Below are 14,933 nucleotides of genomic sequence, written 5' to 3' on the forward strand. Positions count from 1 at the left end.
GCCTCTGAATCCTTCGCGTGCTGTGGAGGCAGCTGATCCCAGGTTTCCTGGCTTATGGGAAGCTGCAGTGGGATTAGAATTTCTAGCCAGAAAGCCTGTTGCTAGTTGGCTGCTCATTGCTCTCACTATGACTTAAGGCAAGAGAATCACTGTATGAGCAGGTCCTGGCAGAGTAGGTTTTCAGCCACTGGGACTGTCACCTTGGTGCCTGTTCCAGGAGCCACAACAGGAGGTTTCTCTCCCTGCTCAGCCATCACTTTTCCAGGATGAGCAGCTAAGTTGCCCTAGCCTGGTCGGTGCTAACTGCAGATCAGGCTTTTCCAAAGGTCACTAGCTCATTTCAAATTCATTTCAGGTCTCCAGTTGCTGTGGAGGGAGTGAAGATGCTGAGCACGAGTGGGGGATGCTCAGCTTTCCCTGCTCTGGGGAACATAATCCTTCCCTTGGGGTGTCAGGGGCGATGCAAAGACAGATTATCTCCCTCCAGGCTGTGAGCACTACCAGCAACATCACCAGAAAACCCCTATGTTGACTTTAATGAGGAGATGTTATTGCTGAACTACATCACCTTTAAACTGGAGCATGGCTGCTCGCCTAACGGCTTTTGCATCAGTCCCTCCAACCTGGTGAGATGACCGCAATCAACCCGGTGTGACCGGTCCCCAAAAACTGTGGGAGCAACTTGCTTCTTTGATGAGTGATGACACAGGGGAGGGAAGTGGTTATGCGACCTGCCCTTCCCATCAGGGATTTCTTTTCCCTGGAGCATGTCCCCCCTCCTCAGGCTTTGGCATCCTCCCGGGAGAGGCATCCCTCCGGACAGGGACGGGACCATAGATTTGGGCAAGGCAAACCGGTGAGGAGCAGCGCTGCCGGGACACTCACGGTGGCTCCGAACAAATCCCCTCTCCTCGGCCGCGACGCAGCCACGAAGCAGCTACCGTGGGTTTGGGGAGCGCGGGCAGGAGCCGGGGCCGGCCGGAGCGCGGGCAGAGCCGCGGCACTGCCCGCCCTGGGCGCCGGTCCGCGGCAGAGCCCGGGCGCTGCGAGCCCTATGCAAATCAGGGATCGGCGCGGGGACCAATCAGCGGCGCGGCGGCCGCGGCGGCAGCCAATGGGGCGAGGCGCGCGGCAGGCGGGAGGCGATATCCGCGGCGCGGCGGCGGCAGCGCGGGCAGTGCGGCGGCGGGCGGCGCGCAGGGCGGAGCGGCGGCGGCTCCTGCGGGTAAGGGCGGCGCGGCGCGGCGCGGGCGGGGACGGCGCGGCCCCGGCGCGGCGTAACGGCGTTTGTCTCCCCGCAGGCGCCGGGATTCTCTGTGCACGGCGCTGCTTGAGAGGCAGCGGCGAGGGGCCGCTGCCTGCCGGCCATGTCGGGCCGGGGAAAGTCCGGCGGGAAGGCGCGGGCCAAGGCCAAGTCGCGCTCGTCGCGGGCCGGGCTGCAGTTCCCCGTGGGGCGGGTGCACCGGCTGCTGCGGAAGGGTAACTACGCGGAGAGGGTGGGCGCCGGGGCACCAGTGTACCTGGCGGCCGTGCTGGAGTACCTGTCGGCCGAAATCCTGGAGCTGGCGGGCAACGCAGCCCGCGACAACAAGAAGACGCGCATCATCCCGCGGCACCTGCAGCTCGCCATCCGCAACGACGAGGAGCTCAATAAGCTGCTGGGCGGCGTGACCATCGCCCAGGGCGGCGTCCTGCCCAACATCCAGGCCGTCCTGCTGCCCAAGAAGACACAGAGCTCCAAGAAGTGAGCGCTGCCCCCTTCCCCCTGCCCCCAGCTCCCTTCTCATCACTGCCTCACCTCTCCTCCCGATGGGGCTGGGGTTCCCCGTCCTGCCCCTCAGCCCGGGCTGGGTGGTGAGCCCTGGCAGCACCCCACTAGCCCCCCCTGGCCTGGGCTGCGGCAGGGTGCTGGGGGAGCATGGGTGAGGTCAGGCCCTGCTTGTGCCCCCCACCCTGCCCCTCTTCCCTCTTGAAGAAGTGGTTTTGGAGGAGGTAGCAGGATCACAGCTGTTGGCAGTGGTGATATCTGGAGCCGTATGTTTGGGTCATGGTGCAGAGCTGCCTGTAGCTGCTGAGGATAGTTTTGGCTGGCATGGGGATGGACGCGGGCATCCCCGGCTGCCTCTCCCCTCCGCCAGCCCTGGGACTGTGCAGGGCCTTCCCAGCTGGCCCTGCTCACTCTGGTGTAAGGATGGGACTTGCTGTTGCCGTGCCCCCCGCTCTATCCCCAGCAATGCCTTTCTGGCCGCACTGCAGCTGCGTGGGCAGAGGGCTGGAAAATATGAAGAGAGGAAAAGTTTCTCCGTTGGCAAGAAGTGGCTGTTAGTCTTTGTTTTGTTCATGGTAAATCTAGTGCATCGCCTACTGTAAAGAAGCTTTGGTCCTATTTATTTTAAGGTCTCTTTATTTTGGGGTACTTCCCTGCAAAGTCGTGTCCCCGCAGCTCCCTGGCTCGGTGGGTGCTGGGGGGCTCGGTGGTCCCACATGCCGTGGGTCCTGCTGGCGAGGTGGGGTGGAGGCTGCGGTGACAAATCCCCTCGGAGAGCGTCGCAAGGTCAGACGCCCGCCGGGAGCGGGAGCTGCCATCTTCTGCCGTGGCTCCCCTCCTCTCCCAGCTGCAGAAGCCCTTCACCTCGCTAAGAGCTACCCTGTGCCCTGGTTGCACTTCTGGAAATGACATCCTGCGTCTCCTTTTTGTTGTTTGTTTGTTTGTTCAGCACTATTTCTGGATCTGAGAAATAAAGTGACAATGATATGTGTTAACTGTAAACCTTTTATGAATTAATATTTCTTTTTAAAACCACTGGAGTCTGTATTAAAGCCCACTCCTAACTAGCACTGTATTTATTTAATGGCTGTGTGGATAATAGCGAGCTGTCCCATGACCCCTGGCATAGCTGATGCAGAGACAGCTTTCCCGGCTGCCCAGCACAGCCCCCCCTTCTGTGAGCCCAGTAGTCGTGTGCATGCGGCAGTGTCGAGGCAAGACGACCGTAGACCCTCATCACATGTTTTTTTTAAATAAAAAAGAGCATCTCCTATTTATATGCTGTTAAGTAGCATGTGGTCGACCTATTGAATCAGATGTTAATCTGATGGATGAAGTAATTTACCCTGGCTCTTGAGTGTAATGTTTAGATCTAGAGTAGAGGAACCTGGATGCTTGTCACCTGGCTTTAGGAAAGGGTTTTCCACTCTGGAATGTGGAAGCAGTGTGTTCCTTGGTGTTGTGCTAATGGGGATGTGGAGGCGTCCCATGATTACACTGACCCTCAGATGGGTGGGGGGTACAGCCCTATTGTGGCAGCACAGACCCCCTGGGATCCCTCTGCCTCCTGCAAAGGGACTGCTACTGTTGGCGAGGTGAGGATGAGCAGTTTCCTTTCTGCTGCCCAGTGTGGTTGATGTGTCTGTATCCAAGTGTCTTGTTCTCTCCCTCTTGTTTTCTCCAGGACCAGCATTCTGTAAACCTGAGAGTGTTTTGTATTTCTTAGAAAAATGCAGAACTTGTGATACTGAACAGAACAGTGCAAACCCCGATATCTGATTAAACTGGTTCCCTGTTGAATGCTGTCAAATGTCCTGTGTCTTGTCACCTCACCAAACCCATGGAATCTGGCAGGCTCTGGTGGTAGCTTGTTTTCTGGGCTGTTTTCTCCAAGGGGAAGGACTCGTAAAAAGCCAGAGAGGACCACTGCTAGACTGTTTGCCTTTCTCCCAGACAGAGTCTTTTCCTTTCTCAGGAGCAGATAATACTGTTGTCTGGCTCTTTTCCCTGCTATGGGAATGCCACATTGCCTGGTTGCTTTGTCACCCGTGCCAGGAAGCCTTGGCTGCTCCTGGCTGGATACAGCAGAGGAAGTGTGAGGCTGGACCCAGGACCATACTGCAATGCTGGAGGTTCTTTCCTCTCCCAGATGGACTCCTCCAGGACCCTCTGTGTGACCTTGCAGGCAAATAGACAGACATGAGAAAAGCTGATCCTGAAGGGAAGGGAGGAACCTGGAGACAGAAGACTGATACTCACACTCTCTCCTTTGTTGGACATTCCCAGTTTGCTGTCCTGGTGGCTACTCTGCAGACCAGCATTGCTCCTTGCTTGGGTTTTGGGGAGGAAGGGTTGTGGGAAGCTTGGACAATTCCCAGTGGGGTCAAGGTTGAATGCTGGTTGGTCTGTGCTGGACTGGTCTCTGGTTCAGTGTCCTGCCTGCTGCCCTGCCAACCACCCTGCTGGCACTCAGGTCAGGAACAAGGACAGCGGGGCTTCTGCTGAGGAGCTCTGCAGCCACCCTTGGCTGGTGTGTGGCTCTGCCTAGGATGGTCCGGTGATGTGGGCACTATGGCTGGGTGCTGGTGGCATATGTAGTGCCCTCAACACTGCGCTCCAGCTGGAGCCTGAACTTCCACTGCAGACATGTGATGGACCAGCTGAGAAAGCTGGGCTGTTGCAAGGCAGACCGAAGGAAATCCTGAGGAAATCCTGTCTGTCATGCCAAGTTGCTGAAGTACTTGGCCTTTGTCACCTCATGAACCTCACTGATGAATGTCATTGTGACCAGCAAAAGAGCTGGAAGTCTTCATCTTTATTAGAAAACTGGAATGGACATGGTCACCTTCAGTCTTGCAGCTCCAGAGACTGGTCTCGTGGCTCTCAGGAGTGATATTGCTGGCGATATTGCTGGCCCTGGCTCTTCTGAATGCTCTTCTGAGCAGCTGAGCTTATAAAATGTTGAAGGACTTGGCTCAGCAGAGCCTTCCCAGAGGTCAAGCAAGCCTTGAAGGGTGTCTGTTGGTCTGAGCTTCCCTTAAAGAAAGGGCAGGGAGCCTCCCTGCAGGATTCTTACCCTGCCTCCTCTTGGGTACCTGCAGGTGAGATGAGCACAGACCTGGAGCTGAAGCTGCCTGCTGTGGGAGGCTGCTGTGCATCTTGCCATGTGCAGCAGTCTCTGCCAGCTGAGTCCCTCAGCTCTGGGACTGGCTTTGTTTGGCTGGGTGATGAGTCACTGGCCACTGGAAGTCCTCAGGGCTTGAGTTTCTCTCCAGAGCCTGGCCCTCGTGGTTGGCAGCATCCATGGGAGCTCACTCAGGGATGCTCCAGCGTCAAGGCTCCTGGCACTCAACCTGTGAGGCAAGACAGCTCCAGCTGGGCTGGAATGGTGTGTCACCCTGCTGCCTTCCCTGTGCTGGGTAGCTGGAGGCTCACTGCCTTCCCTTTGCCCTTACTGGCCCACAGGAATAGGAATGCCCTTGCTGCTTCACCTGCAAGGGTGGTTACTTACAGGTGAGTGCCAAGGGGAGTCATGCCCTGAGATGTGGTTGGTGTGACCCCGCTGCCTGCAGCCCTGCCCCAGGTGTAGCTGCCAGCCCTTGGCAAGGGCACCCCCTCCCAAACATGCATTGTCAGCTGTTCTTTAAGGAAGGACACAACTGCAGGTTGGTGCTGGAATGCAGCAGCTCTCTCCTGGGAGTCCACCAGCTCTCTCCTGGGACCCAAGGTTGCTGGCAGGTGCTCAGCCTTGGTGTGGGACTTGAATGCACAGTGGGGATGGTGGCTGGCCTGTCCTAAATATAGACCTGGAAGGAGGCTGTAGCCTCCTGAAGCAGAGCATTGCTGGTCTCTTCCAGCAGCCTTCTCTTGCTGGATTCATCAGATGGACTTTCTTCAGGGAGTAAAACTTGCTTCCCTTCTCCCTGCTGGTTCTCCAAGGGCCAAAGGGATAAAGCAGCTACTGTGGCCCTGGGCCCTGGAGGAAGGGGCTGCTCCTTTCCCAGGAGTGCTGAAAGGCCCTGCCATGGCCTTGCATTGTGGCAGGCCCCAGACACCACTGGCTACTGTCCCTCTGTCCCTTCTGGACACGGACGTTGTGGATCGGGCTGATCCATGCTGTGTTTCCCAGCCACAGGGATAATGTTGATGCTCTAGGAGCAGTGCTGGGGTGCTGCTCCTGCTCGAGATTCCCCTCCCTGGCTGGTGGGGGCAGCAGAGGGCCCTAGTGTGGGGCTGTTACTTATGGTTTGGGTCAGGGCAGCGCTGACCTGCTGCAGGGTTAACCAGCCGGCCTGGGAGTACCGTGCACATCCACATGCCCTCCTGCCCTCCGTGTCCCGCTTTCTTCGTGTTGCAAGGATTTGATATGAGGGCTGTTCTCCCGTGCCCTCCCTCTCTTGCAGCCCCGATGCACGCCGAGGGTCCCCGGAGCGCGGAGGGCGATGCCAGAGTGAGGGATGAGCCCTCCCGCAGCCGGCAGAACAAGATGGCCCAGATCCTGCCGCGATTTACGCAACCTCGCCGGGTGCTATAAATAGGCAGGGCCGCGGGGCGCTCCGGCGCTCCCCCGCTGCCGCTCCTGCCTGCGGGGCCCCGAGCCGGGGGACGCTCCGTGCCAGAGAGGCAGGTGGGGGTGCGCCCGGGGAGCTGCCCCCCTCGGACCGGGTGCTGCGGGGGGTCGATGCCGGCTGGGGCGGGGTCTGTCCTGCGGGTGCCCCTGGGGGTGCCCCCGCCCCGCCGCTCGTGGAGCTCAGCCAAGCGCAGCTGCGCAGGGACCGCGCTCCTGCCCTGCCTCCATGGCAGGGGCCCTTCTTTCCTCTGCTCCTGCCCTTCCCCCGGAGCAGGTCGCGGTCTCTGGCGCATCACCACCCGGGCAGACCCCCCCCCCCGCTACCTCGTGGGGATCAGCCCCCCTCCCCACCCGCAGGGAACACACACACGTCAGCGCGGCGGCGTTTTTTAACAATTTATTTTAAACGACGATAAATGAAAAGAAAAACCAAAAAAAGACCCCACTAACCCAAACCCTCCCCATCCCACCCACCCCCAGATCCATAAAAAACCATTGAAGGCCATCGCAGGTGCGGCCGGCAGGGGGCGCCCGTTCCCGCGCGCCCGGCCGTTGCCATGGCGGCGGGGCCGCGGGCCGCCAGGGGGCGCCGTGTCCCTTCGGGGCGGCCGCGAGCAGGCACGGGGCCCGCGCGCGGCGGGAGGGGCGGGCGCGCGCGGGCGGCGGGAGCGGGACCGACCCACGTGGCGCGGGGGGGCCCGCCGCAAAATGGCTGCTATGGAAACCGGGCGGGAAAAATCCCTGTGAAGAACCGGGGGGACGCGGGGGCGGCGTGGGGGAAGGGGCCAGGAAACCGTCTACAGGCGGGGAGGGGCACGGCCGAAAACAAAAGGGCACAGATCGGGGAGAAACCGCGGGGTGGGATGGGGGCTGGGGTAGAAAAAAAATAAGGCGGCGGAGAAAGTGGGGGGGCTGGGGCGGCCGCAGCCCCGCTCACCGCACACGGCGGCGGTTGCGGAGCCGAGTCAGCAACACAAAGACAAAGCGGGTCCCCTGGGGTCTGTCCTCAGAGCAGTCTGTGCCGCGGGGCTCACAGTCCGGGAGGCGGCGGGGGCTCCCTGCGCCCCGATCTCATGCCTTTCGGCTCTTGAGCGCCTTGGGCTTTGCCGATTTCTTCACCTTCTTGCCCCCGGGAGACGCGGCTCCCTTCTTGGTGGCTTTCTTGGCTTTGCCCTTGTCCTTCTTCGTCGCCGCGCCTCCAGCTCCCTTCTTGTGCGATTTCTTCTCGGGCTTCTTGCTCTTAGCCGGCGGCTTCTCTGCCCGCCGAGAAGTGGAAGCCGTCGCCTTCTTGTGAGACTTGTGGGCGCTGCTGCCCGCGCCCCCCTCGCCGCCACCTTCCAGCTTTTTCCTATTGAGCTTGAAGGAGCCGTTGGCGCCGGTGCCCTTGACCTGGAGCAGTGTGTCGTTCTGTACCAGCGCCTTAATCGAGTACTTCAGGTAGGTCCTGCCGTTCTGTTGGTCGAACCAGGCCACCTTCTTGGCCTCGTTATAAATCTTAGCCAGCGAGGAGCCATTGCGCTCGCCCAGTTTGCGGATCGTCTCCACCACCAACTGGCTGTATTTGCCTGGCTGGTTCTTCTTCTTGTTGTTCTTCCTTTTCTTCGACGGCGACAACGAGGAGCCGCCGCCTGCTTTCGCCTTCCTAGCAGCCGCTTTCTTCTCCGGGGAGAGCGGCGCTTCCTCCGTTTCGGTCAGGGGCAGATCGGCTTCTTCCAGCTCTGCCGACATGGTGCGCGATGCGGGGGGCCGCGGGGGCGGGCGGGGGCAGCGGCGGCGCGGCGGGGCCCGGCGGGCGCGCTGTGTCTGCTCCGCTCGGTCTGCGCTCTGGTGGGGCGGGCTGCGCCACCGCCCTTTATATGGGCACGGGGCGGACCACGTTGAGAACAACAACAGCCTGGTCCGCCGCCAGCCCGAACTTGTGCTTCTTGGGGCCTCTTCGCGGGGCTCCCGCCAGGCCGCAGGGCCCCCCCGCGCCGCCCCGCCCGCCCCGCGTCCCGCGCGCCCCCGGCCCCGGCCCCGCCGCCGCCCCCGCGCCCCCCGCCGCGCGCCGCCCGCCGCCCCCCGCCCGGATTTCGGGGGCGCGCCCGGCGCGGCGGCGGCGGCGAGGATGGGGGTGCCCGGCACGGCGGCCACTGAGGCCTCGCCGCGGCACCCCCGCGCTGCGCCGCCGCCGCCGCCCGGTGCCCAAGAGGGGCCGCCGCGGGCGGGGGCAGCCGGCGGGCGGCGGGGGGCGGCGGCGGCGGCGCTGGCACCGGGTTCTCAGGAGGGAACTAACACAGGCGACGCCCTCCCGCGGCCACTGGCAGCAGCGCGGAGAGGCCGCGCCGAGGCCGGGGGTCCCCGCCCTGGCGACTGGGGCCGCCCCTGCCCCTAACCCTCAACCCCTGCGAGCGCCCGGAGGGGACCCCAGAACACGGAGTGCTCCGTGTCCGGTGTGTTCCCCCCTCCCCACCCCGGTGGGTATTGCCCCGTAGCGAGGGATGCGGGAAGCGCGGCGGGGCCGGGGGTCTCGAGAGGGAAGCTGGGGGGGCCCGGCCTGGCTTGGTGCGGGGACGGAGGATAGGTGGGTTGTGAATCGCTGCCGCCCCCGCAGCCCCTGGGCGCTCAGGGAGCGGGGCAAGGGCTCGAGCCCCACTACAGGCGCAGCTCTGCATGGGCTAGAAGAGAGCAGCGGTGCTGTGAACCTCCCTCCTCCGCAATTCACCCCTCCGCAAATCCCACCGGGAGAACGCGGTTTCGGGGAGGAGGGGGCAGGGGATGCATAACGCCCCCCTCGCCGAACCCCAGAGCTGGACTGGGAGGGGCACCAAGATCCCGCTCCTTGGGAGGGGGATCCGTGTGCCCCTGCACGGGGGCACCCCCAACCGGCACACACGTGCCGGGGCGCGGCGAACGAGAGCGGGGTGTGCACACACGCGTGCACATACACACACATGTAACACACATGTACATACACAGGTACACACATGCACACACGGTCACACCCACACATAGACCCGCACCCCGCCTCCTGCCCACGCACGCCCGTCCGATTCCGCACAGCCCCGCCGCCTCCCTTCCTCCTCCACCTCCTCCGCCTCTCCCCATCCCCCGGCTCCCTCCGCCATTTCCTTGGCCCAGCCCCCGGAGGGGACAATCCCCGGCTGCCCGCGGTGGGGGGGTCTCTGTGGCCGCCAGGTCCTTCGCGTCCGTGTCTGTGTGTCCCTGTCGCGCAGCGGCGCGCCCTGTCCTCCCCCAGAGCAGGGAGCGCCCCAGAACAGCGGGTTGTGCCCCTCGCAGCAGCCGTGGCCAGGCACCCCTGCGATGAGTTTTTCCCGGCCTCTGGGCGCTCGGATAGGAAGAGGGGGCGCGGCCGCAGGAGCGGGGGGGTGGCCGCGGGACCCCCCAGCGGGAGCCCCTCAGCCCCGGGGACGGGCAGCATCGAGCGCTCACCCCTGGGACACGGCACCCACCGTCCCGCCCGCACAGCCCACCGGGGGGATGTATAATGTGTACGTGTGTGTGTAACATGCAAACACATACCTGTAGACATGTAAGGGTAGCGCTGTAGCCCAGTGGAAGGTTACAGCTAAGCCGACTACAGGCTGTGGTTGTCTAAGGGCAGTGTGTATGTCATACATGTATTAAAGGTGTGTAATAGCTAATAGTTATTATTTATTGTGATAGCTCTGTGTAAAGTTAAAATAAATGTAAGTGAATGCGTACACATAAAGACCTAGCTATATATATATTTAAAATATTGACAGAAATATATAAATATTTAAATACAGTATATGTGGGTGGGTGTGTGAGCACAGCTGGGTAGTGAGTGCACGGATCTCACCCCAGTTTGGTGGCTGGGAGCGCAGCCACCACAAGGATCCAGCACCAATTCCACTCCCACGGAGCACCAGGAGTGTCAGTGTGAAGGCTCCTCTCCCTCCCTCCGAAAGAGGGGGTAGGGAACAGAACACACATGTATAAATATATGGAGGTGTAAATATTTGAACCAAATGTATGGGGGAGGATGTGTGTGTGTGAGAAAGAGACACAGAGAATGGGAGAAAATAGCCCCAGCACAAAGATATTCTCTCCCCATACATATATACAGTTAAATAAACACAAAGGCTGTGTCTTGTTCACATATAAACCTCTCATATACATACATATATATATATACACAAAGAGTGTAAGAGGTTGACACAGTTCTCTGTAACTGTATATACACATATATAGAAGTGGGGGGTGAGAGAGCAAGCATGCTGTTCAAACACACAGTAGTCTCACTATATACATATGTATGTATAATGTATGCACATATACTGACATGGGGGCGAGGTCTCAGTCTTTTCTCTCTTGACCCCTGTATATATATTTACATATACACACACTGAGAGGGAGCAACCATGTGATATTAGACATGCACTACCCTCCTTGATATAAAGAAATTGCACACTGTTGTCTCACTCTACACATACACATATGCATAGAGACACACAGACACAGGATGAGCGAGACATGCTCACACACATTATTCTCTCTCTTGCACATATACTTAAGAGCAAGAGCTATTGTCTCACACACATTTTTTATCACTGTCTCTCTCCTTGCCCCATATACATGTATAATCTCTGGGGTGCATACATGAGTATATATATACTCTCTCTCTGTATGGACACACACAGGGACGGAGAGCAAGAGCTTTTCTCACACACACAATACCATCTCTGTACGAATGCATATATACATATATACAGACAGATTGTTCACACATAATTATCTATGTATGCATATATATAATTAGAAAGCTGCTTACACAAACACACAGTTGTCCATGTATATGCATATATATCTGTATACTGAACTGTTTTCACACATGACAGTCCTTTCTCTTGCTGTATGGATACATATATGCATATGTACATATATACTCAATGTACAGAGTTCTCAGACATGTAATCCTCTCACTGAATATACAGACCCAAGGTATTCACACACACAGTTCCTGTGCTATACACACAAATATGTGTATACAGAGTGGGGAGAGAGCTGTTCACACTTAATTTGCTCACTACATCTATCAATATACATTTATTTAGGGAGAGAGAACTGTCCACACATAGATTCTCTTGTGATATATATATACACACATATGTCTGTGTACAGAGGGAGCTGTTCTCTCTCACACACAAACTGCCCCCCTCTCCATATGTATATATACTTATACACACATGCACATGCATATATACCATGTGTATATATATGTGTGTGTATATGTATATATATGTGTGTGTGTGTATATATATATATATAAATATAAATAAGAGCAATTCGTACATACAAACACAGTTTCCATGACTCTCCCTCTCCCCACCATGTATATTCTCTGGGATGCATAAATATAAGTATATATATGTACAAATGTTAAAATATTCCCTCTGTATGTACATACACAGAGATAGTAAGAGCCATTCTCAACCCATACTACTCTCTCTTCCTTTATATATGAATATATAGATCATATATACATACATACACAGAGATATTGTTCATGCACAGTTCTCTATACATATGTACATGTGTATAAATGCACATATATGCATATATAATTAGAGCACATACTGTTTGCACAGAAACACTATTCTCTGTTAGATGCATACATATATATATACTTACTTTCATACATCTCTCTATATGAATACATATATATGCATATAAACACACCTATATGCTCTACATATATGCTTCTCTCTCTCTCTCTCTCTCACACACACACACACACACTTCTTTCCTTACAGATACAGAGAGCTCTTAACACAGTTCTCTTCCTGTATATATACACACAGACCTACATATTTATATACACACATATATACAGAGAGATAGCTGTTTGCTCACACAATTACACAATTCTCTCTTGCTATATGCACGCACACACTGTATATGTATGTACATATATACTTAGATATTGGGGGGATGAGGTAGCAGGTCTCTCACTCTCTCTTCCCCTCCCTGCATATATATGTGTGTGTATATATGCACACACTGAAAGAGCTGTTCAAAGAACTGTTTTCACACACAAAATACTTTTGGACATATATATATACACACACATATATATGCATATATGTAGAGCTAGAGACTGTTCACAAGCATGCAAACATATTTCTCTGTACATATGTGTACACACACATATATAGGTATATATACTTCGAGAGGTCTGTTCACACACACCCACTACACCCCCCCTTTTCTCAGTCTCCATGTGCATACATATACATACAGAGAGAGTGAGGGCTTTTCATACTTTCTCCCCTCCCTTCTCTCTGCATCCCTCCAGTACATAAATCTGTATTGAGAGAGCTCTTCATGCACAAATACATACATACACAGGAGTCTATACATATATCCTTAAAGTCACACAATGTTCTCTTCCACACATCCTTACAGTGAGATTGTGAGCTGCTCATTTCTCTTGCTATACACACACATCTGTGCATACATATACATATATATACATATATAAAGCATGCATGTACTATTCACACACTGAGCATTCCTCACATCCCCTGCCACATAAGCTTTATTTAAATCTTTATTTATATATAACTGATCACAGGTGTGTGTCTGTATTTTCTACCATTCTATCTTTCCCTCCTCCCCCAAGAGGGAGAGAAAGACCTAAATAGAGAATGGTAAAAAATACCACCCTCACCCCTAAAAATGCACATAGGTCATCCACATGTGTGACTCTGGTCTTGCCCATCTTCTCTTCTGTCCCCATATATAATATCTGGGATGCATGGACCTTATGTGTGTGTGCATGTGTTGATCTTGACATATATTCTCTCTTCCTGTATGGGTGTATATGGAGAGCAAGCACAAGAAAGCCAGTACTCCCCTCTCCCAATTCACACACAAGCATCCCGATATTCACCTCTACATCCAATTTATTTAAATATTTGAGTCTGTATTTTAATTTTCCTTCCCTAGCTCCCTCCCCCTCCTTTCTCAAAGAAATAAAAAAATAGCTAAACTACACACAGAGACCTGTATATAAATGACCCTTTTATATATAAACTAGACAGAAATGTAGAAATAAAACTTGATAAAAATAAATATATACAAAACACACACACATGTCTGTGTGTAGACAAAAAGAAAAATCACACATGCACACATAAAAATATAAGCAATATATGTATAAAATAATTTAAAATGTGTCTGTGTAGAATATCTGTCCATATATGGGGTGATAGATAATACATATTGCATATGTGCATATCTATATAATTCATAAATATTTTCTATAGATATATAAATAAAATGGATATGAGAGTAGCTGTATCTCTGTGTGAGATAATTTTTTTCTTCTTTGTGTATGTATATGAAGAAAAGTACTTACTGCTGGATGTATGTACATGGGTAAGGCAGCAACCACTGATGTCTCATAAATGGAAACCTGTAATTAAACCCACTTGTGTTCTGTGTCTGAGCTTTGGGAGATGTGTCTGTGTAATACAGCAATACACACCACACACAACTGTGTGTGTGCTTTTTTGTGCTTCCTTGATGTTTTGCTCTCCATCTTAGAGAAGATGTGTCCTGATAAATAAATCCCTACACACAGTCCTGCTTGTGTGTGTTTTTGAGTATGGAAACCACATACACACCAGTGCTTAGGTAGAAACATTTTGTGTACCCATAGAATGCTGACCATGTTTTTGTGTTTACACCACACCACTCACTCCCTCCAAGCACGCTGGGGTGTGTGCCAGGCAGGGGCCATGCACACGTGGCTGCTGGGGCAGGGCGGGCTGGTGTGGTGGCAGCTGCTGGGGCCTCCAGGTGCACAGAGATGGGGCTGGCACCCTGCCTGCCTGTGGTGGCTGTGGCAGTGGGCGCTGGGCTGGCAGGAGGGGCTCCTGCTCTGGGGTCAGGGCAGGCTGCTGCAGCACAGGACATGTCCAGCCCCAAAGCCCAGCTTGGTGCCACAGCCAAGGCACACGCTGAGCTCTCTTGCCGCAGGCTTCGCAGCTTGGCGTCTCCATGCTGCTTCCCACGTGCCAGCAACAGCAGTAGGCCTTTAATTCCTGACACTGCTCCCCCCACACAGTCCCAGCAGCACAGATGTGGTTGTGTGATTCCCCAGCCTTATTTGCACCAGCATCTCAGAAAACACAGCTGCCTCCCAACCGGCCCCACACCTGCTGTACCATGACCTCACACGGCTTTATCCACTGTTAACTCAGGGCTGGTTATAGCTTTGCCCATTGCACTGGTGGACTGGGGACCTGGCCTCCTCCCCTCGCCCAGCCAGGATCCTTCTTTGGGTCTCTCCCTCCTGCCCAGCCAGGACCTGTACAAAGAGCAAAACCAGCCCTCAAGCTCAGCTGCCTCTATGAATCAGCTGAGCAGCTCAGCCTCTTCCAGGGCCAGGTTTCCTCCGGGATTCACCGGGCAGCAAGTCACCCTTGCACACACTGTCATTGCAGCAGGTGCAAGAGAAGTAAAAGGCATGAGGGCCCATTGATGCAGGGAGTGGTTTTAAGTACATTTTTACCCTGTAGATACAGTCAGTCCAGCCCATTTCTCCAGTCCCAAGATTCTCCACAG

General features: G+C 55.2%; 2 protein-coding genes across 2 annotated transcripts; one reads left to right on the forward strand and one right to left on the reverse strand.

Moving 5' to 3' along the window:
* The first annotated feature begins 1,141 nt into the window (after nt 1-1,141).
* Nucleotides 1,142-3,572, forward strand: LOC139669911 (histone H2A type 2-B). The gene is made up of 2 exons (XM_071550871.1): nt 1,142-1,225; nt 1,302-3,572. The coding sequence occupies exon 2, from the start codon at nt 1,368-1,370 to the stop codon at nt 1,746-1,748; it is 381 nt and encodes a 126-aa protein (XP_071406972.1). The 5' UTR covers nt 1,142-1,225; nt 1,302-1,367; the 3' UTR covers nt 1,749-3,572.
* A 3,227-nt stretch (nt 3,573-6,799) lies between these two features.
* H1-10 (H1.10 linker histone) lies at nt 6,800-8,276 on the reverse strand. The gene has a single exon (XM_071549740.1). It carries the CDS (start codon nt 8,064-8,066, stop codon nt 7,410-7,412), a length of 657 nt encoding a protein of 218 aa, XP_071405841.1. The 5' UTR covers nt 8,067-8,276; the 3' UTR covers nt 6,800-7,409.
* Between the last annotated feature and the right edge of the window lie 6,657 nt (nt 8,277-14,933).

The sequence above is a fragment of the Pithys albifrons genome, chromosome 3, assembly GCF_047495875.1.
Source record: "Pithys albifrons albifrons isolate INPA30051 chromosome 3, PitAlb_v1, whole genome shotgun sequence".
NCBI lineage: Eukaryota > Metazoa > Chordata > Aves > Passeriformes > Thamnophilidae > Pithys > Pithys albifrons.